Consider the following 22,817-nt stretch of genomic DNA (forward strand, 5'->3'; position numbering starts at 1 on the left):
CTGAGTTATTCATTAAAGAAGTGGTGAGGCTGCATTTTTTTTTTGATAAGCAAAGATAGATATTATAAATATAACAGAGTACCAGGGGTACTGAATTACAGCTGGTTGGGTGGCCATGTAGATGGTTCCAAATGAGACTTATAAGAGTCTAAAACAGAACCAAAACAGGCTGACCCGATATAGATAAACTATTTCTAATGTTTACTAGTACAAGAACCCTTCTCTAATGTTACTAGACCACTGATTAAGGTGTGTTGAGAAGCCTTTCTCAAAGTTCGATAACTATGTCCACAATAGGAATGATGCGTCGTCAATCAGTTTGTTACTATCAAAAGAGTCATTGGAGAAAATCATCTTATTCCTCTGCTGCCAAATAGTCCAGGTTACAGCCAACCACCCGAGAGCCTTGTCCTTTGCTTGGAGGTTGTTATGGGATAGACTTCCCACTAAGGACAACCTGGCTAAGCGGCAAATTCAAACTAACAATGATTTATGCCCTTTCTGCCACAGCAAGCCTGAGTCTGCTTCCCATTTATTTTTCACTTGTGACAAAATTCAGCCTTTGTGGTGGGAATTCTTATCCTGGGTGAAGGAAGACAGAACCATCCATTGTAGACCAATGAATAATTTTCTCCAACATGCTCCTACTGCAGGAACTCAGGCTATTGGTAGAAGATGAAAAATCTGGTGGTTGGCAGCTACAAACTCAATCTGGAAAGTCAGGAATGATATCATTTTTCAGAATCAACCTTTTGATATCTCTAAATTGGCAGATAACACTCTTTTCCTTATGTGGACCTGGCTGAAGGGGTGGGAAAAGGACTTCACTGTCCCTTTTACACAGTGGTCCTCAGCAATGTCTTTAGTATTTATTTAACACTATTAGGAAGGGCAGGTTTTATGTGTTGTATTTTGATGGGTGCCTGTATGACTAATCTTCAGATGTTATTTCTCATTGTAACATGTAGTACCACTGGTACTTCTAATTATCAATATAAATTATCTTTGCAATTCAAAAAAAAAAAAGCAGCCAACCACCAACATTTCCATCTAGTCGATCTTATCCCATCCACCATTATCATACCATGTTGGAGGAAGTGCTGCCTTGGATCTTTCAGAAAAGCTCCAGTGGTGTTCACCCATGATGACGTTTCCCACCAAATAGGGATGATTTTCATGCAATGAAAACACAAGTGTCCTGTTTCCTCTTCCATGTTTCTGCAAAATGGGCAGCTCCTATCTGGGACCACTATTTGTCTTCTATGTAAATTTACTTTAGTAGGCAACCTATCTCTAAGGAGCCTCCAAGCGAATACAGCAAATTTGATTGGCACCTTTAGCTTCCACAACTCTTCAAAAGCCCTATCCTGTATCCCCTCCATTCCTGCCCCCCTCATTAGATTGTAAGCAGTCTTCGCTGCATGGTTTCCCTGCCTCAATAGTATCTAATAAGGACAGACTTTTCATGAGCCTCTTTTGGAAGGAATTGTTCAGGAAAACAGGCACCCAATTGAAGATGAGCACTGCCTATTATCCTCAAACAGATGGGCAGACTGAAGTAGTTAACCGATGCTTAGAAGCTTATTTGAGGTGTTTAACTGGAACCAAACCAAAACACTGGCCTAACCACTTGGCCTGGGCTGAATTTTGGTTCAATACCAACTTCAATATCTTTACCAAGATGTCTCCTTTTAAAGCTTTGTATGGACAGGAACCCCCACTTTTAGTTAAAGGAGCTGACATCCCTTCCAAATTGGAAGAGGTAAATCAATTGAGTAAGGACAGAGATGAATTGTTACAGGAACTAAGGAACAATCTGCTCAAGGCTCAGGATCAGATGAAAATATCTGTAAACAAGCATAGAAGGGAGCTAGTCCTGCTGGAAGGAGATTGGGTCTTTCTGAAACTGCAACCTTATAGAATGATGTCTTTAGCAAGAAAGCCAAATGAAAAGCTGGGTCCACTATTTTATGGACCCTACAAGGTGATACAATGAATTGGGCAGGCTGCTTATAAACTAGAACTTCCAGAGGGTAGCAAGATACATCCAGTGTTCTATATATCCCAGCTCAAGAAAGTGGTTAAGCCCACTTGTTCCCCTCAACCATTACCAACAGCCCAAAATGAGAATTGGGAACTGTAGGTCCAACCAGAGAAGGTCATGCAGAGCAGAATTTCAGAAGATGGCAGAAAGGAGGTTCTCATCAAATGGCAAGACTTACTCCACCATGAAGATAGCTGGGAACTTGCTGAGGAAATGCAGACCCTTTTTCCTTCAATTTGACCTTGAGGACAAGGTCCATCTTGAAAGGGGGGGGGGGGGGGGATTGATAGAGGGGGAGATGGGGAAAGGTGTATGTTAGAAAATATCCTTGGAAGAGTTAGAGAGCTGTCAGTTTGTTAGGACAGCTAGGATAATAGTTATAACAAATTATTAGTTAGTTAAGGGCTATAAATAGCATTGGGAGGGGTTAGTTAGAGGTTAGACAAAAAACTGGAGATAGTAAGAAGGCAATGAGACCTTGAATTCCTCAGTATGTGTAACCATTGTGCTATAGCGTTAATTCAAATAAAAACGATTTTTCCCCAGTTCTGGTCCAGTTCTATCACAATCCCAGTTAAATGAGAAAACAAATCATGATATAGGAAAATATGAAAACCAATTGTAAGAGATAATGAGAAAATAAGGAAATTAATCCGAATGATAATCTAAGACTCTTAGATAGGATAGAGATATTATGGAATATTCTGGCTGTAGTTCTGATTTGATAATAATTGTAGCTGCAATATATTTGATAAAACTGAGTGATAAAGTGTTTGAGAAGGTGAGAAAGTATTTGAGAAGATGAGTAAATTGAGAGAAAAGACTGATATTATTACTAGACTGAGAAGTTAATCTGAGTTGGTTACAATGAGAGGTATACATAGACCTCTGAACCTTTACACTAGCAATAACACAATCTAACTAACTAACAGCAAAGGCTAACTGAATTAACAAATAGACTAACTGAATCAACTAACAAACTAACTAATCTGTTATCAGATATCTAAGGCTAGAGAAGTGCTGTTAGCAAAGGTTAACAACCCTTACAAGTACACAAAATTACAAAATCTGTTTATACAGTTATACAACACATGCTCTAATATTCTAATACAATGAAGTGTATTGCTAGGTGGCTGCCGTGACGGTGGCCCAGAGTTTTGCATCAGGACTTTTTTCTAATTGGTGTGTTTGGGCTTGATTATGGTCAAAATGGAAAGGGTGATCAACAATTAAACAAGGGACAGGCTTGAGGTTGAACATAGCTTGGGAAGGTGGTGCATGGTACTCATGTTCCAGAACATTAAGACGAGGTTGCTATTATTGTAAAAATGTGAGAAAATCTGTGCAATGAAGGCACAAAGGAGAATCTGAGACAAAGTGACTAGTGATGGACAGCAGCAGCAAAAAAGAGATTGCTATAAGGAAGAAAGAATGAGAATAAAATAGAGCTCCAAATGCTGTATGGGAAGACATCAGCATGAATTTCATTGTGGGCTTACCAAAATCTGAAGGTTTTGATGCTGTATTGGGCTTCTATCGGCCATATCAAGTGCCGAAAAAGATTGGGCCGAATGTTGCATATTGTTAAGAGTCGTTTATGTTAGAGCTGTTTAGAATAAATGGGTTTTAGTATGTATTGGCCCAAGTGCTTGTATATGCTTAACCTAGTATTATAAATATGAGGGTAGCTACACATTGTAGAGTACCTAATTACTGCTTACTCATGCCGCTCTCTCTTTCTCCATTGTCTCTTTCTACACATATAAGCTAGATTTACCAGCCAGGAATCGCATGCATCCCGTCTTCCATGTCTCCCTTTTGAAGAGAGCCATTCTTCCTGGTCAAACTCCCCAACTGCTGCCTCAAGTGTTGTAAAAAAAGCAGGAGTTAGAAGTCCAGCCTGAAGCAGTTTTATAATCTAGAAGATATGCATCAAGAGTGGTGGAGGTGCTCATTAAGTTGCAACACCTACCAGAATGTGAAAATAGTTGGGGACTAGTAGTAGCAATTCAGGGAACCTTTCCTCACTTCCACCTTCAGGACAAGGTGGATCTTACATATACCTTCTTAATAGGAAACTGCTATGAAAGTGGACAAGATTTTTTGCATAAGGACTTTTGTAATAGGTGTGGTTGGGCTTGATGATGGTTAAAACAGAAATGGTGATCATCAACAATTAAACAAGGGACAAGTTTGAGGTTGAATGGAGGCTGGGAAGGTAGTGCATGGTGCTGACATTCCAGAATATGAAGATGAGGATGCTATTATTGTAAACACTTGTGAGAGAAAATCTGTGCAATGAAGGCACAAAGGAGAATCCAAGACAAAGCAAGAAAAAGAGATTGCTATAAGGAATAAAAACATGGGAATAAAATGAAGCTCTGGATTTTCATAACTCAATAGCGTAATGGTGGGACACATCAAAGATAACAGTACCACTTTGTTACCATATTAAAATTAGAGTTTTAACTATAGTAATAGAGACAAAAATACTATGAAATTGATATTGACTTGACATGATGTGATGTGATTTTTTAAAATATGAGGATATGATATGTAAAATCAAAAGCATCAACCCTTATTAAGGAAAACAAATCATAAAATATTAGAAAACATGAAAACTAAGCGAATAGAAGATAATGAGGAAATAAGGAAACTAGTCCTAAATACAATTTAAAATGCTCTATGATATGATAAAGATACTATTGGATATTTTCATATACTCTACCAATTATTAGTCTGTGGTAAGCAAAGAATCATGTGTATCTTATAATTTATCTATTATAGCTCCTTATACTGGCATTTGCATTGTGACTAGTGATGTGATGACTGGGAAAGCATAGTCTATGAATATGACATTTTGCCTCATAATAGTAATCCCCATCATTGGGCAAGACAAGAAGAGAGAGATAAGTAGAGAGAGAGTGAGTAGAGAGAGAAACACTGGGTGGGGGAGAGATAGAGTGAGAGGTAAGAGAGTCTGGCGAGATAGAGCGAGCCTCGGGGAGGTATCCCGACGGCACTATGCCGGAAACATAGGAAGAGCTAAGCTTACACATTCGGTGACTAACTGGAGAGATCATAAGGATATTACATCCTTCTATTTCTCCCGTTTCGCTGATGACATCACAGAGAAAGAACTTTGGTACCATTTCAAAAAATGGGGGGATGTTAGGGAAATTTTCATCCCAAAAAGAAGAAATTTCACGGGAAGACGGTATGGCTTTGTTAGGTTCATAGGGGTGCATGATATCCCTTACCTGGCGAAGCAGCTTGACAGGATCGTTATAGGGGGGTTGAAATTGTTTGTCAACCTCCCAAAGTATGATAGGGGGGCGCAGAAGGAGGAAGCGGCGACAACCCAAACACGGGCATGCACGGTCAGAAAGCAAAGAGCTGAGTTTCAAAATCAACATATGAAGCCAACATCATACGCAGATGCGCTGACAAGAAACATCAGAAGACCGGGAAATCAGAAGATATCAAACACCCTTGTTAACCATAAAACCTCATCATCCTCGGTTCTTATTGAAGTCAAACTAGAAGACACTTCGTGGCTAAAGGAAGCGTGGGTAGGGCGCCTAAAAAATCCAACTATGTTTGAACGATTGGAGGAAGAGCTTCTCTGGGGGAATGGAATGGACGTAACCCCTAGATACATGGGTGACGATCAAGTCCTCTTACTGGGTCTCACTGACACTGAAGCGGATCAACTCATGAGTGGTGGAAGCGGAGGAGGTACAAGGGTATTCTCCTCTATCGAAAGGTGGAATCTGAGCTTGAGAGCAGGATGTAGGCTTACATGGATTCAATGCTGGGGGATTCCTATCCAGGCCTGGAATCCGAAATATATTAACCAGATTGTTGCTGTTATGGGAGAGCTGGTGGACTTGGATGACTCAGTGGAGGAGAAAAGAAGATTGGACAGAGCGCGGATTCTCATTAAAACTCCCTGGCGGCCGTTAATTCAACACACGGTGGAGGTAGTGATCGAACACGAGAAGTTCATGGTTCACGTCGTCGAGGAGTGTTGCGGTGGTTACCAAGACTGTATTCGGAGAGGGAGAAGTGTGAGAGGGTCATCGGAGGAGATTAACTCCGATGATAGCTTCCTCGATAGCTCCTCGCATATCAACAGGGACCTTGCGGAATACGTGCCACACTTGTCAGAGTCGAAAGCGCGTGGTGTTTTGGGTGTCAAGACGAAGTCCTCTGTCGGCGTCGATGACCAGGGGGTGCCACAACTGCCGCACTCGCCGGAGATAGAATTGCGTTTAGCCCGTCACGAGGTCGTGGCGATGGTTGTCGCCGGCGTCGAAGACCACGAGATTTCTCGTTTACCCACTGGTCACAATGACTGCCATTACCCACTGGATAATGATATTAATCCTCGGATCAACGACGAAAACCAGTCGACATCCCTGCATGGACCAAATTTGAATTCCACTTTGCAGGTATCGGCCATCAACAATACTGTTGGTATAGCCAAAAAGGGGGTCAGGCAGTGGGTCAGCTTGCTCAACAGGGATGCTGCCTCACAGAATTTTCACCAAAATGGAAATGAAGGTACTGGGGAGTCTAACGGGTTGGAAAAGGGTCAAAAAGCTTACGGTGCAGAAGATAGTGACGTGGCATTGGTTGAGGACAGCTTGGTTACACATGGAAATTTTGAATATAAGAAGGTGGAGGGCCCTAATTATGAAGAAGCAGCACATACAACAATTCAGGACCAGGATATTTCTAATTGTACCCCCAAAGACAAAAGGTCCACTTTGGGCCTTAACCCACAAGCACGGGGGGTGAAAACACTTGGCAGGTTTATTCCCGGCAGAGAAGGTGCAACAAGAAATCAGATTTGGGCTTTCTTCCATCTATTTCAGGAGCTGTATCACATACTGGAGACACACAACCTCAGCACACAAACATTTCGACACTGCAAGGGGAAACACATAAGGTTATTCAGGACCTTTCCCCTCAGCCACAGGTCAGCAATGGAGTCTCAGAGGCAATCCTAGAGTCTGACAATCAGTCTATTCCTGAGGCAACTCAACTATGGAGTATGGCCAAACAATTGGGTCTCATTGGTGGGGGAAGCAAGGAGGCAATCATTCAAAAATTCCAGCAAATGGAGGATAGGGACAGAGTAGAAGCAAATAGAAGGGATGACAACAACATGAATCAATGAATATAATTTCCTATAATGTTAGAGGCCTAGGTAGGGGTCTAAAATGGGGAGCAATAAGGAGATTGGTTAAGCAGGAGGGTGTGGATATGATTTTTTTTCAAGAGACAAAGAAAGAAATGGTGGACAAAGCTATGTGTCAGGCTTTATGGGGACATGTAGATGTAAGTTGGAAATTGCTGCCACCTATCTATTCAGCAGGTGGCATACTATGTTTATGGAATTATAATTCATTTAGATTATAGAGGAAAATCAGTGGTAGTGGCTTTATTTTAATGGTTGGGGAATGGGTCCAAGAAGCTCAATTGGTCACCCTTGTTACTATTTATTCTCCATGTGACATACACAATAAAAGAATTTTGTGGGATATAGTAAAACAGTTGAGACAATCAATGGATGGGGGGCTGTGGTGCATTTTGGGAGATTTTAACTCCATAAGAAGCTCAGATGAAAGGTTTGCCAATGTTCAAAGAATGATTGAGGATAGCTGTATCAGAGAATTCAATGAGTGGATAGATGAATTGGAGGTTATGGAGGTTCCTTGGCTGGGCAGAAAGTTTACTTGGTATAGACCTAATGGCGCATCTAGAAGCAGACTTGACAGGTTCTTAGTTTCTCATGAGTGGCTTGTTAGATGGCCCAGCAGTATTCAAGCTACACTTGCAAGGAATTTTTCGGATCATTGTCCAATTGTGTTGCGTTCTAAGGAGATTGATTGGGGCCCAAAACCTTTTAGGATCATGGATTGTTGGTTACTTGATAGGTCATTTAAGGAAACTGTGCATCATAGCTGGACATCCAATCAGCAAGCAGGGTGGGGAGGTTACATCCTTAAAGAAAAAATCAAGAAATTAAAACACAGCTTGAAGAGATGGAATAGAAAACATTTTGGAGATACTTTTACAAAGGTCAAAAGGATTGAATCTGAATTAAACAAATTGGAGGAAGACACAATCCAAAGACAACTATCCCAACAAGAAGAGTAGAAAAGAAAGCAGCTGCAGGAAGATCTTTGGGCAGCAGCCCAAGCCCATGAGTCTTTGTTGAGACAAAAATCGAGATCAAGGTGGATCAAGGAGGGTGATTGTAATTCTCGGTATTTCCACATGATGATAAATGCAAATCATAGGCACGACTCTTTAAAAGGGGTGTTGGTGGATGGAGTATGGACAGTTGAGCCTAATAAAGTGAGGGAGGAAGCTAGGGCTTTCTTTTCACAAAGATTCCTTGAACCAGACCCTCACAGGCCCACACTGGATGGCATTACTTTTCAAATCATCTCCCAACAGCAGAACAACATGCTAGTTGCACCTTTTTCAGAGGAGGAAGTGAGGTTGGCAATATGGGACTGTGGTAGTGACAAGAGCCCCAGGCCTGATGGATTTAATTTCAAATTCATCAAGATGTTTTGGCCGCTGATCAAGCCTGATGTCTTACGTTTTTTAGATGAATTTTATGTCAATAGTGTCTTTCCTAAGGGGTGCAATGCATCCTTCCTTGCCTTAATCCCCAAGGTGGCTGACCCACAATACTTGAATGATTATAGACCTATATCTCTTATAGGCTGTATGTATAAGATCGTGGCGAAGCTATTGGCTAAGAGATTGAAGAGAGTGTTGCCCTCTATTATTAATGAAGCTCAATCTGCTTTCATCGAAGGAAGACACTTACTTCAGAGTGTACTTATAGCTAATGAAGTAATTGACAAAGCTAAAAGAAGCACTAAATCGTGTCTTATTTTCAAAGTTGACTATGAAAAGGCGTACGACTCGGTGTCATGGGATTTTCTGCTATATATGTTGAAGAGATTAGGCTTTGACTCTAAATGGATAAGGTGGATGGAAGGGTGTTTGAAATCTGCCTCAATTTCAGTTTTGGTAAATGGCAGCCCCACAGCAGAATTCATACCCCAAAGGGGTCTTAGACAAGGAGATCCTTTAGCTCCATTTCTATTCAATGTGGTAGTAGAAGCCTTGAATGGTTTGATGAGGACAGCTGTGGGGGCAAATCTGTACAAAGGATTTAGTGTTGGATGCAATGATGTAAGCATTAGCATATTGCAATATGTGGATGACATCATCTTTTTTGGTGAGGCTACTATGGATAATGTCAAAGCTATCAAAGCTATCCTAAGAACCTTTGAATTGGTTTCTGCTTTAAAAATCATTTTTGCTAAGAGTTCTTTCGGTGCTTTTGGCATGAGTGATCAGTGGAAGCAAGTGGCAGCTAATTATTTGAACTGCAGTCAGCTGGCTCTTCCTTTTGTCTATCGTGGCATACCCATAGGGGCCAATCCGAGGCGAGCTCGTGTGTGGGAACCCACTATCCAAAAATGTGAGAGAAGGCTAGCTAGGTGGAAGCAGAGATATATCTCTTTTGTGGGGAGAGTGACACTTATTCAATCAGTACTTACATCAATTCCTATTTATTACTTTTCCTTTTTCAGGGTACCACAAACAGTGATCAACAAGCTAATCCAAATACAGCGAAGATTTCTTTGGGGAGGGGGACATGACAGCAAAAAGATTGCATGAATCTCGTGGGAGACTGTGTGTCTACCCAAAGACAAAGGGGGTTTAGGCATCAAAGATATCAACACTTTTAATTTGGCTCTCCTTGGTAAATGGATGTGGAATCTTATGCAGCACCAAGGGGCTTTATGGGTTACAGTTTTGGAGGCTAAATACGGGGGATGGAGGGGTTTAACTGAAGAGGGAGTTTCAAACCTACAATCAATATGGTGGAGGGATTTAAAAAGAGCTATTCACCATTCACATCATGGTAAGAATCTACAACATGAACTCAAATGGAAGGTACAAGCTGGGGATAAGGTGAAATTTTGGGAGCATAGGTGGATTTGTCATGAGCAATCACTAGCTGAAAAGTATCCTAGGCTCCACTTGATCTCTTCTCAACAACACCAGCTTATTGAACAAATGGGGAAGCATAATAACTCTGGTTGGGAGTGGTATTTTAATTGGAGGAGACCGTTGTTCGACAATGAAATTGAATTGGCTATCACTTTTCTTTCTGAAGTTGAAGGTAAGTCTATTCACAATCATGGGTCTGATAGCTGGGACTGGGCAGCAGATCCGTCGGGTATCTATTCTACAAATAGTGCTTATTCAATGTTTTGGGAGGAAGCAGCTGTGGACAGTCTCGAGGAATGTTTTGAGGAGCTATGGAAAATCAAGATTCCTAGTAAAATAGCGGTTTTTGCATGGAGGTTATTTAGGGACAGGCTTCCTACAAAGTCAAATCTGCGGGCTAGACAAGTGCAGATTTCGGATATATATCATGCCCCTTTTGCAGAAGGATGGAGGAGGATGCATCCCATCTTTTTATCCATTGCATTAAGGTCCAACCTCTATGGTGGGAATCAATGTCTTGGATAAACTTGAAGGGTGCCTCTCCATTGACCACAAAACATCACTTCATGCAGTACCCCTTTTTGCAGGTTGAAGGAATTAGGAAAAGGAGATGGCAATATTGGTGGTTGGCTATAACATGGTCTACTTGGCAGCTTAGAAACAGAATCTTATTCTCCGACGCAGCATTTGATGGAAACAAACTGTTTGAAGACGCGATTTTCCTTATGTGGACTTGGCTTCATAATTTGGAGAAGGATTTTACATTGCATTTTAATCAATGGTCGAGTAACCTCCGACATCATTTTTTGCAGTAGTAGGGATTACATTTTCGGTTCAACACACATGTATACTCATCTAACCATAGTTTTGGTTCCCAATCAGACTTATGCTGTCTGCTTGAGGAACCATTTTTATGGTGTCTAACATTGTAATCAGTACCTCTGGTACTTCCTTTAATATATATATATATATTTATCTTTGCAGATAAAAAAAAAAAATGACATTTTGCCTCATTAACTGATTTTTTTTACTGGTTATTGATTTTCCATTATATTCTTTGCCACCTGTCTCATAATGTAAATTTTTTAATGGAGGTTTGCCCACTGATCATGGATGAATTTTACTTTCCTTTGTCTTCAGCTGAATCCTCCCCCTTCCGAAGCACTTAAAAGAATGCACATGCTTGCTGCAGATCCTGGAATTGTTGCTGTCATGAACAAGGTACACCACACATCCCCAAGTTAATTGACTTATGTGATATGTAATTGTGCTATAATGACAATATGCTGCATGTTCTGACTATTTTTTTGCATCTTGTATAGCATCGTTGGCATGTAGGAATTATGACTGAGATGGCTCCCATTGGTTATGTTGGTGTGAGCCCAAAATGCATTCTTGGTTTTAACAAGGTATTGGATTCTTCACGATGTGAAAACATGATATTTTAAGTATCCAGCATTATCCTATTGTTGATTTCTCTCTTTGTTCTCATTCTTGTTTACAGAATCACGGAGAGGAAATATCATTGCGCCTTCGAACTGATGACCTCAAAGGTTTTAGGAAATATGAAAGTATCAAGAAAACTCTACTGCATGAACTTGTAAGCTATAACACGCACTGGAAGTATCATTTTTCTTATTGATCTTACGTATTTTTTTTTATTGATCATAAAATAGAACTGTCTATTTGATAAATGGAAGTTATTGAATTAACTTAATGTTTTATTTCAGGCACACATGGTATACTCTGAACATGATGTGAACTTTTATGCTCTGTATAAGCAGGTGCGTGCACTTGCTTAAATGTTGGGCTGTCAGTCCATTATTATTATTATTATTATTATTATTATTATTATTATTATTATTATCTGATTTAGTGCCTTATGATGATTTAATTTGTTTCTTTGACAGTTAAATCAAGAAGCGTCTAGTTTAGATTGGACTAGATCTGCAAGCCACACTCTCAGCGGAGTAAGGAATACTGCGATCTATGAAGACAACTTTATAGCAGAGACTAGCAGTAATCCTCAGAAGCTTGGAGGTAACAGGACAGATCAGCTAATAAGTGCGCGTGAATCTTCTGTTGCTGCTGCTTACTATCGGCTGACTAATGTTTCTGCAAACAAGTTGGAAGGGTCCAAAGTAAATCAAGAGCTGGATCCTGATTCTTATTTTAATACGACTGAAAAATCTGATTGTGTGATATCTGCCTCCAAAGAAATTGAAGATATTGACATGGCCATCAATGTTGAGAAAGGACTTAATGGTAAGCCTGACCCTGACGATCATATTATCAATGGAATGAAACAGGAGGCTGATCCAGAAGATTCTCATCATGGTAAAGTTGTTGGTCATGATGTTAGTTCAGGAATTACTGATAGCAAGACTGTATTCTAACAAAAACCTAATAATTTTGGTGTAGCGCAACTTTTTCATTCGGAGACAGGTGCTGAGTATATGGCTGCGACATACACATCCATTGATAATTTAGAAAGATCCACAAAATCTATTGCTCCAGTTCTAGGTAATTGTTCGCCTGTAATGAGTAGTCTATGTAGGCATCTCCTGTCAAGGATGGGCATTCTGCATTCATAAACCTGACAATGATGATGACTGTGAAGCAGAAAAAAACAATTTAAAACATTGAAACTATTGAATTCAAGGATTGAACACACACATAAATCATAATTACTTTTTTCTAGAGTAATCTGGTTTATAGACCATATTTTAAGAACAGTACAACTACACAGGGTTTTTCCCTACTGAGGTGTTTCCACCTTCAATTCACCACAAAAAACAAGTTTCACACATTAACTCCCCTATAGGTCTGTCACTCCACACAGATAACACTATAACAGTCATGCCATAAAACATAATTGCCTAATTCTGAATTAACACGAATATAACTATCTAATAGAAATTGCATGGTCTGTTTTAAAATTTTCCTAACATATGCCTTCAATGGCCTCTGGCCATCTCTCTGAGCAGGTCCAACAGAACATGGCCTATCAGAAACTGTCTGTTGCTGTTAGGAATTCAAATAAAGAAAATAAATTATTTTAATGTTTTATTGAAAATTAACAGAATAGGGAGAGAGATCTCTCTTCTGAGGCTTTTTCCTCTTCATAACATAATGGAACACTTGCCCAGTCTTCTCAAAACTTTCCCTGAACTCCATCTCTCTGTTAATTTCTAACTAATTGTTCTAACAAACTAATTAATTACTATGTCTTCCCTTTTCTTTCAAGCTACTACCCCTGTTGTCCTAACTGTTGCTTTATTCAATTGGTTCCATATTTTCCTTTAATGTTGGATGTTGAATTAATGAAGGAAATGTTTATAAGGAGCCTGCTCATGGTGAATCTGATGTAGAAATTAATGTGATGGCAGAACCCGATCCCAATGATGTGGTTTCCACACCAATTTTATCTACTCTGCAAACCGATGAGCCTGATCCTGATGATCAAGAGTTTCAGAGGATAAATGACACCACGACTGCTGTTTGTAACCGTTTGTCTGAGGCTCTGGAAATGCTAAGAAGTGAAGTTAGTGCAATGCAAGCTACTTCAATCCTCCAAACTCTCCTAAAAATAATCAGGTATGCTTATGCAAATGTTGATTGAGTGATCATTGATACCCTTTATGAGTTGAATGGACATTCTCTTGCTTTAAGGATTTTAGATTTGAGAAGTTTCAAAAAGTACTTTTAGCAATTTTACATGTAGTTATGACTTTAAGCTTTCCCTTTTCCATATATAATTTCTATCTGATAGCAGGAATGTGATTGAACACCCTGAGGTGGAAAAATACAAGAGATTACGGAAGGTATATAATCTTTATCTCTATCCATGCTACCTGAGACAATGCTTTATCTTAAGATTCCCTTAAAAAAAATTTCTATTTCTATCTAACGAACATTCTGATTGCAGGCTAATCCAGTCATTGAGAGGAATATTGTAAATAATAAAGGTTTGCATCTTCTGACCATTGGGTTTTAATTTAGTAAAGCTTGTTGTGTAGAACTGAGTTTCTTATGTACAATGAAAGATCCTAGATATTAGACATCTGATTCTGGTAAAATTTAAAAAGTAGTAACCACCTGATTATGGACTATTTAGAACTAATATATCATACTGTTAGGAGCCAAGAATCAGAATGGGAAAGAAAAGATAGATTTTATGGAATAGTAAGAAAAGAACAAAACATTGGAGAGAAAACTCTCCTTCAAGGTGTCCCCTTCACAAAGGACTTCTCCTTTCACAAAAAGTTAATACTCAATTTACAAAATGATAAAGATCTCCCTCTCTCCTATCCTTCTTCCCCTATTTTTTAATAAACCCCTCTAACTAACTAATTAATAATCTAATTATCTTAACTAACTCTCCCTTCTCCTTATATCCTAACAAACACCCCTCCTAAAAATCAACCTTGTCCTCAAGGTTGGAATTTGAAATCTGGAATTGCACACTGAAACCTCCTCAAGTTTTCTCCAATTGCTAGAAGACATTTGTACCCCTTGTATCTTCACTGGGAACGACCCACTGCCCCTGCATGCGGGGTTGAGTTCGGTGGCTCCGGTGGAGGTTGGGATGGAAGCAAATTCTTAATAAACTGTACCTCCACATATGATGCTGTAATCTCTTTCCACCTCTGCTCTTTTAACATGTCATCAGCTACATGGACATCCAATTTTAGCAGCATAAACTGATAGAACTGGACCAGAACAGAGGAAAAATCGTTTTTATTAGAGTTGAATGCTATCAGCACAATGGTTACACACACTGATGAATTCGAGGTCTCATCATCCTCCTACTATCTCCAGTTTTCTCTCTAACCTCTAACTAATCCCTCCCAATTCTATTTATAGCTTCTTAACTACTAACAATTGATTATAACTAACTAACTGTTAGTTATCCTAGCTGTCCTAACAAACTGACAGCTCTCTAACTCTTCCAAGGATATTTTCTAACATACACCTTTTCCCATCTATTTCCCCCTCTATCAATACCCCCCCTTCAAGATGGACCTTGTCCTCAAGGTCAAATCGAGGAAAAACAATCTGCATTTCATCAGCAAGTTCCTAGCTAGCTTCATGGTGGGGTAAGTCTTGCCATTTGATGAGAACCTCCTTTCTGCCATTTTCTGAAATTCTGCTCTGCATGATCTTCTCTGGTTGGACCTGCAGTTCCCAATTCTTATTCAGGGTTGTTGGTAATGGTTGAGGGGAACTCGTGGGCTTAACCACTTTCTTGAGCAGGGATATATGGAATACTGGATGTATCTTGCTATCCTCTGGAAGTTCCAGTTTATAAGCAACCTCCCCAATTCGCTGTATCACCTTGTAGGGTCCATAAAATCGTGGACTTAGCTTCTCATTTGACTTTCTTGCTAGAGACTTCATTCTATAAGGTTGCAGTTTCAAAAAGACCCAATCTCCTTCCTGCAGGACTAGCTCCCTTCTATGCTTGTTCACAAATCTTTTCATTTGATCCTGAGCCTTGAGCAGATTGTTCCTCAGTTCCTGCAATAATTCTTCCATGTCCTTACTCAATTGATTTACCTCTTCCAATCTGGAAGGAATGTCAGCTCCTTTAACTAAAAGAGGGGGTTCCTGTCCATACAAAGCTTTAAAAGGAGACATCTTGGTAGAGATATTGAACCAGAATTCAGCCCAGGCCAAGTGGTTAGGCCACTGTTTTGGTTTGGTTCCAGTTAAACACCTCAAATAAGCTTCTAAGCATCGGTTAGCTACTTCAGTTTGCCCATCTGTTTGAGGATGATAGACAGTGCTCATCTTCAATTGGGTGCCTGGTCTCCTGAACAATTCCTTCCAAAAGAGACTCATGAAAAGTCTGTCTTTGTCAGATACTATTAAGGCAGGGAAACCATGCAGTCTCACCACTTCTTTAATGAATAACTCAGCTACTTCCTTAGCTTAGCTGTATAAGGGTGACTTAATGCAAAAAATGAGCATACTTAGTCAGCATATACACTAACACTAATATAGTGTCCTTCCCTTGAGCTTCTAATAAACCTCCAATGAAATCCATGGAGATATCAGTCCACACCTTAGTTGGAATAGGCAGGGGTTGCAGCAACCCTACAGGGGCTAATGTACTGGCCTTATTTCTCTGCCAGATTTCACACGTAGCAACATAGTCCCTTATAGTTTTCTTCATTCCTTGCCAAAACACCACATTAGTCACTCTCTTGAAGGTTCTATAAATCCCTAAATGTCCTCCCGAAGGGGAGTCATGCAATTCTTTCAAAAGTAGAGGGATTCTAGTGGAATTTTTTGACAGAACTAGTCTATCCTTGAAGTATAGTTTACCTCCTCCATGAATGGCATATCCAAGTTATGCTTTTGTTTTAGTCAGAATCCCTTGATAAATTCCATATAATTGAGGATCAACTTGTATTTCTTCCTCCCAATCAGCCCATTCCTCCTCTTGCACCAATGAAATTGCTGAAAATGAAAACTGCCTAGATAGGGCATCAGCCTCTATATTCTCCTTTATTGGTCTATACTGAATATCAAAATCATAACCAATCAGTTTAGTAGCCTACTTGAATTGTTCTTCACTCATAAGCCTCTGCTCATTTAAGAACTTCAAACTCCTTTGATCAGTTCTAATTGAAAATTTCTTACCTAGCAAATAATGCTCCATTTCTTCACTGCTAACACCACTGCCATCAATTCCCTCTCATACACTGACTTGAGTTGATCCTTGTCTGAGAGTGCCTTGCTCCAAAAACCTAAAGGTTTCTCTTCGTGCAATAATACTGCTGCCAGTCCAGTTCTTGATGCATCGGTTTCCAAGATAAAACTCTTAGAAAAATCTGGTATTGCCAGAATAGGAATTTTCTTCATTGCTGCCTTAAGTTCTTCAAAGGCATGAGTGGCTTCTTCCCTCTAATAGAATGCATCCTTCTTGAGCAGTGCATTCAAGGGCTATGCAATTTTCCCATAATCCTTCACAAATCTCCTATAATACCCTGTTAACCCTAGGAATCCTCTTAATCCTTTAGCATCTTTAGGCCTAGGCCACTCAGCCATTGCTGTCAATTTACTAGGTTCAGCTTCCACCCCCATTTCCTGAGATGATATGCCCCAAATATTCCAATGAACTCTAACCAAAGTTGCATTTTTTCTTGTTCACCTTCAATTCATGTTGCTGCAAAACTTGTAAGACTGCTTTCAAATGCATGTGGTGGTCCTCAAGGCTACTACTATATACTAGTATATCATAAAAAAATACTGATTCAAACTGCCTTAAGAAGGGTCGAAGCATCTCATTCATAAGTCCTGAAAGGTGGATGGTGCATTAGTCAACCCAAAAGGCATGACCAAGAATTCATAATGATCCTCATGAGTTCTGAAAGTTGTTTTCTGGATATCCTCTTACTTCATTTGAATCTGATGATACCCGAACGCAAATCTAGCTTGGAAAACCGTTGAGTCCCCCCAATTTCATCCAATAATTCCTCAATAATTGGTATAGGGAACTTTTTTGACACAATAATTTTGTTGAGTGCTCTATAGTCTACACAAAATCTCCAACTCTCATCCTTTTTCTTAACTAAAATAACTGAACTAACATATGAACTAGTACTAGTTCTAATAATTCCAATAGTTAGCATATCTCTTACCATCATTTCAATTTCGTCCTTCTGCTAATGTGGGTATTTGTAGGGCCTTAAGTTGGGAATCTTGGTCCCCTCCTGGATAGTGGTAGCATGATCTCTTTCCCGATGTGGTGGTAGCCCTTGAGGTTCCTGAAAAACTTGTTCAAACTATGTCAGCAACTGTACCACTTGGTCAGGAACTGCTTCCACACACTTCTCTCCCTCCACCCTTTTTAATTCCACCATAAACCCTAGTTCAGACTCCAACATGGTCCCCTTGATGATTTTCATGCGAATGGCAGCTTTTATCAACTCTGGTTCAGCCCTTAATGTGACTTTTCTGTTCTGCACTGGCACTGTTAATGTCAATTTCTCAAAATTGGCCTCAATCTCCCCCAATCCAGCCAACCATTCCATCCCTAACACCAAATCCACACCACCCAATTTAATCAAGTAACAATTCTGTGTGAACTATAAATCTTGCAATTCAATAGGCAAGGATCTACACACTCTTGACACCTAACCTTGTGTCCATCTCCTACTTCTACAAAATATGGGCTTGTAGGGGTTACCTCTAACCTTAGTTCCTTAACTAACTTCACTGATATGAAGTTCTGAGTGGCTCCACAGTCAATTAGCACAATCACCTTTTTATTTCTAATTTTTTCCCACAATTTAAGAGATTTCCGGGTGGTAATGCCTTCAATACCATGCAGGGATAATTCATGAAACTCCCACATCTCTTATTCCCTATCCTCCCATTGCTGGCTCTAAGGATCTCCTTCCTCCTCTTCTTCCATAATCATCAATCTAAACTGTTTATTTTTGCACACATGTGTAGGATTATACTTCTCACATGTGAAACACTCTCCCTTCCTCATCTTTTCATTTACCTCAGCAGGAGACAAATTGTTGAACGCTCTTCTACCGTTCCAACCACTTGTCCCTGTTTTTGTAGTATTATGAAGGTCAGTCACTTTATTGTTTGCTTGCTGCTAATCCCTTACCCATTTCTGTCCCAAATGAACTTTTTTTTGAAAATTACTCCCTTTACTGTAACTTCCCTAAAATTTTGTTCTTATCCTCCACTCTTCGAGCCTTAACCATGGCTTCCATCAACTTCTTTGGTTCATGATGTCTTACCTTAGTGTTAATCTCTTCCTTTAACCCCTTGAGGAACACTTCCACCAGAAATGGCTCCTCCAACCCCATCACCATTCCAATGCAGTTCTCAAATTGGACTATGAATCCCTGCACTGTCTCTTCTTGTTCCAGTGCCAGCAACGCTTGAAAAGGATTTTCCAGACTCGAAGCCTGAAACCTTTGGGTGATAGCAATCTTGAACCCATCCCAAGAATGGTTTGTATTCTAAGATTCCCACCATTGGAACCAATCCAGAGCTTTCCCTCCAATTTGTCCTCTTCCCTTACAGCTTGCAACCAAAAATATCACTCAATCTTTGTCAACCAGCCCATAGGATCCTTCCCGTCGAATTTGGGCATTTTTGAATTCCTCCACCGATTGCCGTCATGCGTCGCTGTACCCTTATCTCCTTCGCTCACGTCAACTGTGTGCACATTCATCATAGGAGATTTTTTCTCCCATGCTGCCGCCACCTTTGTATCATCCCTTCGATCGAGCTCAACCGCGATTCTACTGCTTTGTGATTCTCCTCTATCGCTTTCTCCATAGCTTCCATGCGTGTCTCCATTCTTGCGTTCTCCTTCGACACCATTAACGATTCTATGCTCCAAGATCAGAGCTATGGTACCAGTTGATAGAATTGGACCAGAACAAAGGAAAAATCATTTTTATTTGAGTTGAATGCTATCAGTACAATGGTTACACATTGATGAATTCGAGGTCTCATCACCCTCCTACTATCTCCAGTTTTCAATCTAACCTCTAACTAACCCCTCCCAATTCTATTTTTAGCTACTTAACTACTAACAATTGGTTATAACTAACAGTTAGTTATCCTAGCTGTCCTAACAAACTGACAGCTCTCTAACTCTTCCAATGATATTTTCTAACATACACCTTTCCCCATCTTTTTCCCCCCTCTATCAAAATCCTTCCACCCAGTTTGAACTCCAAGTTTCTCCTCCTTTATGAATCCCATTTCTACAGTCCATTTGGGCTGACCCACGATGTAAAATATTGGACCTCCTTTGCAGAATTCCAAAACACCCCCTTTTTCTCATCCTTCAGAACTGAATCATTTACACTAACAGGGTAGGCCTCCTTGGTGTCCCTCCATGGGGGATCAACTCTGAACCCATTGGCCACTTCATACAAACTTAGGTCCAACAGTTTCGGTGGTGGTGGGGAGAGAGTGGACTCCGTATAACTTGAATCATCATGACTGCCTCTATACATCCCTTCTGCCTTGGCTCCATTGTTGAGCTTTCATGCATGGACATAACAAAGTCAAATGCTAAAGGCTCACCCAGCAAGTTGAAATTCCAAGATTCCAATGCCATTGATGCTCCAACCCGCTTCATGATGAAATCTGGATTCAACAATAATTTGTTTCATTGTAACAATATTTTTATGGCAATCTGAATTTTGAAAACGAGGCTTGGTTGCATCTCCACCTTCAACTTCCTTCTTGATCAGATCTGTTATTGGTTTATCAAGAAAATCATCTTCGTAGCCCACATTCGTCACTCTATTTTCCTTGTGTTTCTCCTTTATTGATGGATCAACTTCTTCCTCCATCAAAGCCTTTTCAATCTTTGTCTCGCTTGCTAATTTTTCTGTCATTTTTTGTTTCTTCTCCACCACAAAGGGTGTGATTCTTGATAATTGAACCTTCTTTACTTATGTTTTCTGATTTCAAGAACTGCAATGGGTCATTGTCACACTAAAAACTGTTATCCTTTAAATCAGTTCTCCCTTCTATGCTTCTATCAAAGGTGGGTAGTTCCACCTTTCTTGTCCAAAGAACTAGCCTATGCTTCATTGCATTCTGACCACTTTCTTCCATGTATTTTTGTCTTGCTGAGTGGCATGGGAATCAACTTCTTCATTCAATATCTTGCGCATATGTTTTGACTCTGAAATGTCGGGCTTCTCCTTCAATAACTCTATGGGAGTCTCCCTTTTTTGATATAGGTTTCCATCTCAATTTTCTCTTCTTGCTTCAAGATACTCAAAATCTTTCAAAGAAGTGGTTACCGTCTCCGAATTTTTTTTATCAAAGCCGTGAAAAATGATTCCTGATCTGAATCTGAGTTCTTTTGGCTCTAAATGTAGAATCAATGCATTGCAACACCTGCCATGCTCATGAATGCATATTACAGCTTATGGAATAAAAGAGTTTCTTGTACCTCAGAATTTTTAGCCTTAGTAATCCAACCAATTGGGTCTTCCCCACAAATGTTGGCAGCTCCCCCTTAACCTGCGCTTCCTCCATCTCTAAAATTGCCTCTCCCTCGAAGATCCAGCAAGTTGGACCAATTGTTAGGAGCCAAGAATCAGAATGGAAAGAAAAGATAGATTTTGTTGAATACTAAGAAAAGAGCAAAACACGGTCTCCTTCAAGGGTTTTTCCTTCACTAAGGATTTCTCCATTTTGTTGAATACTAATGCTCAATGTACAAAATGAGAGATCCCCCTGTCTCTTATCCTTCTTCCCCTATATATATATATATATAAAATAAAACTCTCTAACTAACTAACTCATTAATAGTTTAACTATCTTATCTAACTCTCATTTCTCCTTGTATCCTAACTCATACAATATATTTCTATAGATAACAATGTATAAGCAATTATTACAATTTCTTAAAATAACGTTTTCAAGCAGCTGATGCTAATATTTTATATGCTCAAATTTGGGTGTCATTATCTTTTTCATGTTTACTGCTACAGCTGCCTTGGAAATTCTATTTTTGGTTGGCTTCAGCGAAGATGTTATGTTTGACAATCTTGGAAAGGAAAATGCTTACTTGGTGTTGAAACGGAATGATCCTGGCTTATTGTGGCTTGCTAAGGCAACCCTTGAATCAAGCACAAGCTTAACTTGCTAGCCCAGAAAACAGTTCTGAAAGGCAAAGCAAAATTGTACGTTGTTGTATCGTAAGATGTCCATTGTATGATATTTGGGCTAGTAAAGTTTGACATTTTGTATTTTTAGTAACTGTCATATAGATATAATTGAACACATGGAAATATCGGGGGAAGGAAAAAGAACTACACTTAAGTACAAACAGAAACATGGTATACTATCGGTGTAACATTCGAGTTATTTCATTGTGCAATTCAAGATGACATTCATTTGTATTTTGTTGAATGTAAATACTTTTCTTCAATAAAAGGAATTCATGAAGTGTTGTTTTGTTTATGATTGGTATTTGAGAAAGAATGTTAGGATAGGAGACAAATAAAAAGGGTGTGCCCCAAAGTGTCATCTCTAACTGAAAACTGACTGGTCAATTATCTCATACGACGAATTCTTCGGAGAGGCATCAAAAGGTTCATGTAACACCCTCAAAATTATAACTTAAATTATATATATATATATATATATATATATATATATATTCTTTTTTTTTCTTTGAGTAATTATCTATAATTATTCTATCGCGTTATAATGTGTAAGATTAGACTGTAAACAAACTCTGTTCCTAAAACCTAGACCCTAATTACTTGACACCTAATTAAAGACACCTACCATGGTTTTAAATTGTAGTTGTGATAGTGATTGTTGTCATTGTGGTTGTGAGTATTGCGGTTGCTACAATGCAAATTACAGTAGCGGCTTGAAATTATTATGCTTGCACTTAATGTAAGAAAGAATCTTACAATTATTTTAATTATTGGTATATCTTTTATCTATAATATAGCATAACTTTCACTCATTTTAAGATTTGGTATTCTTTAACATCCCATAAGGTCATACTCATTCGACCATTGCCACTTTGAAGTTCAAATTAGCTTTATTTTTTATTTTACAAAACAAATAGAATAGAACTGTATTAGGCTCTATTGCAACTCTAATGTGGTTCCAGTGCAACTACTTTGCAGATGTTTTGTGGTATTTCATGTGATTTAAAAATCACAGCACAATTGTGGGCTGATGTGGTTACAAA

The 22,817-nt window shown here is 39.3% G+C and overlaps 1 protein-coding gene across 7 annotated transcripts in view; it reads left to right on the forward strand.

Annotated features, from left to right (window-relative positions):
* Positions 1-22,069, forward strand: part of LOC114402508 — a 34,225-nt gene extending 12,156 nt beyond the window's left edge. For 3 of the 7 annotated variants that reach the window (XM_028365108.1, XM_028365106.1, XM_028365109.1), the window contains exons 4-13: positions 11,237-11,317; positions 11,419-11,505; positions 11,601-11,696; positions 11,827-11,880; positions 12,007-12,433; positions 12,518-12,619; positions 13,426-13,693; positions 13,869-13,920; positions 14,025-14,064; positions 21,598-22,069. In XM_028365108.1, coding sequence (XP_028220909.1) covers positions 11,237-11,317; positions 11,419-11,505; positions 11,601-11,696; positions 11,827-11,880; positions 12,007-12,433; positions 12,518-12,619; positions 13,426-13,693; positions 13,869-13,920; positions 14,025-14,064; positions 21,598-21,755 — 1,365 coding nt within the window. In that variant the 3' untranslated portion in view covers positions 21,756-22,069. The remainder of the gene's footprint in view (positions 1-11,236; positions 11,318-11,418; positions 11,506-11,600; positions 11,697-11,826; positions 11,881-12,006; positions 12,434-12,517; positions 12,620-13,425; positions 13,694-13,868; positions 13,921-14,024; positions 14,065-21,597) is intronic. The other 4 variants (XM_028365110.1, XM_028365107.1, XM_028365111.1 and 1 more) reach the window with 3 other exon arrangements.
* Positions 22,070-22,817: the final 748 nt, after the last annotated feature.

This window comes from Glycine soja, chromosome 20 (genome assembly GCF_004193775.1).
Source record: "Glycine soja cultivar W05 chromosome 20, ASM419377v2, whole genome shotgun sequence".
NCBI lineage: Eukaryota > Viridiplantae > Streptophyta > Magnoliopsida > Fabales > Fabaceae > Glycine > Glycine soja.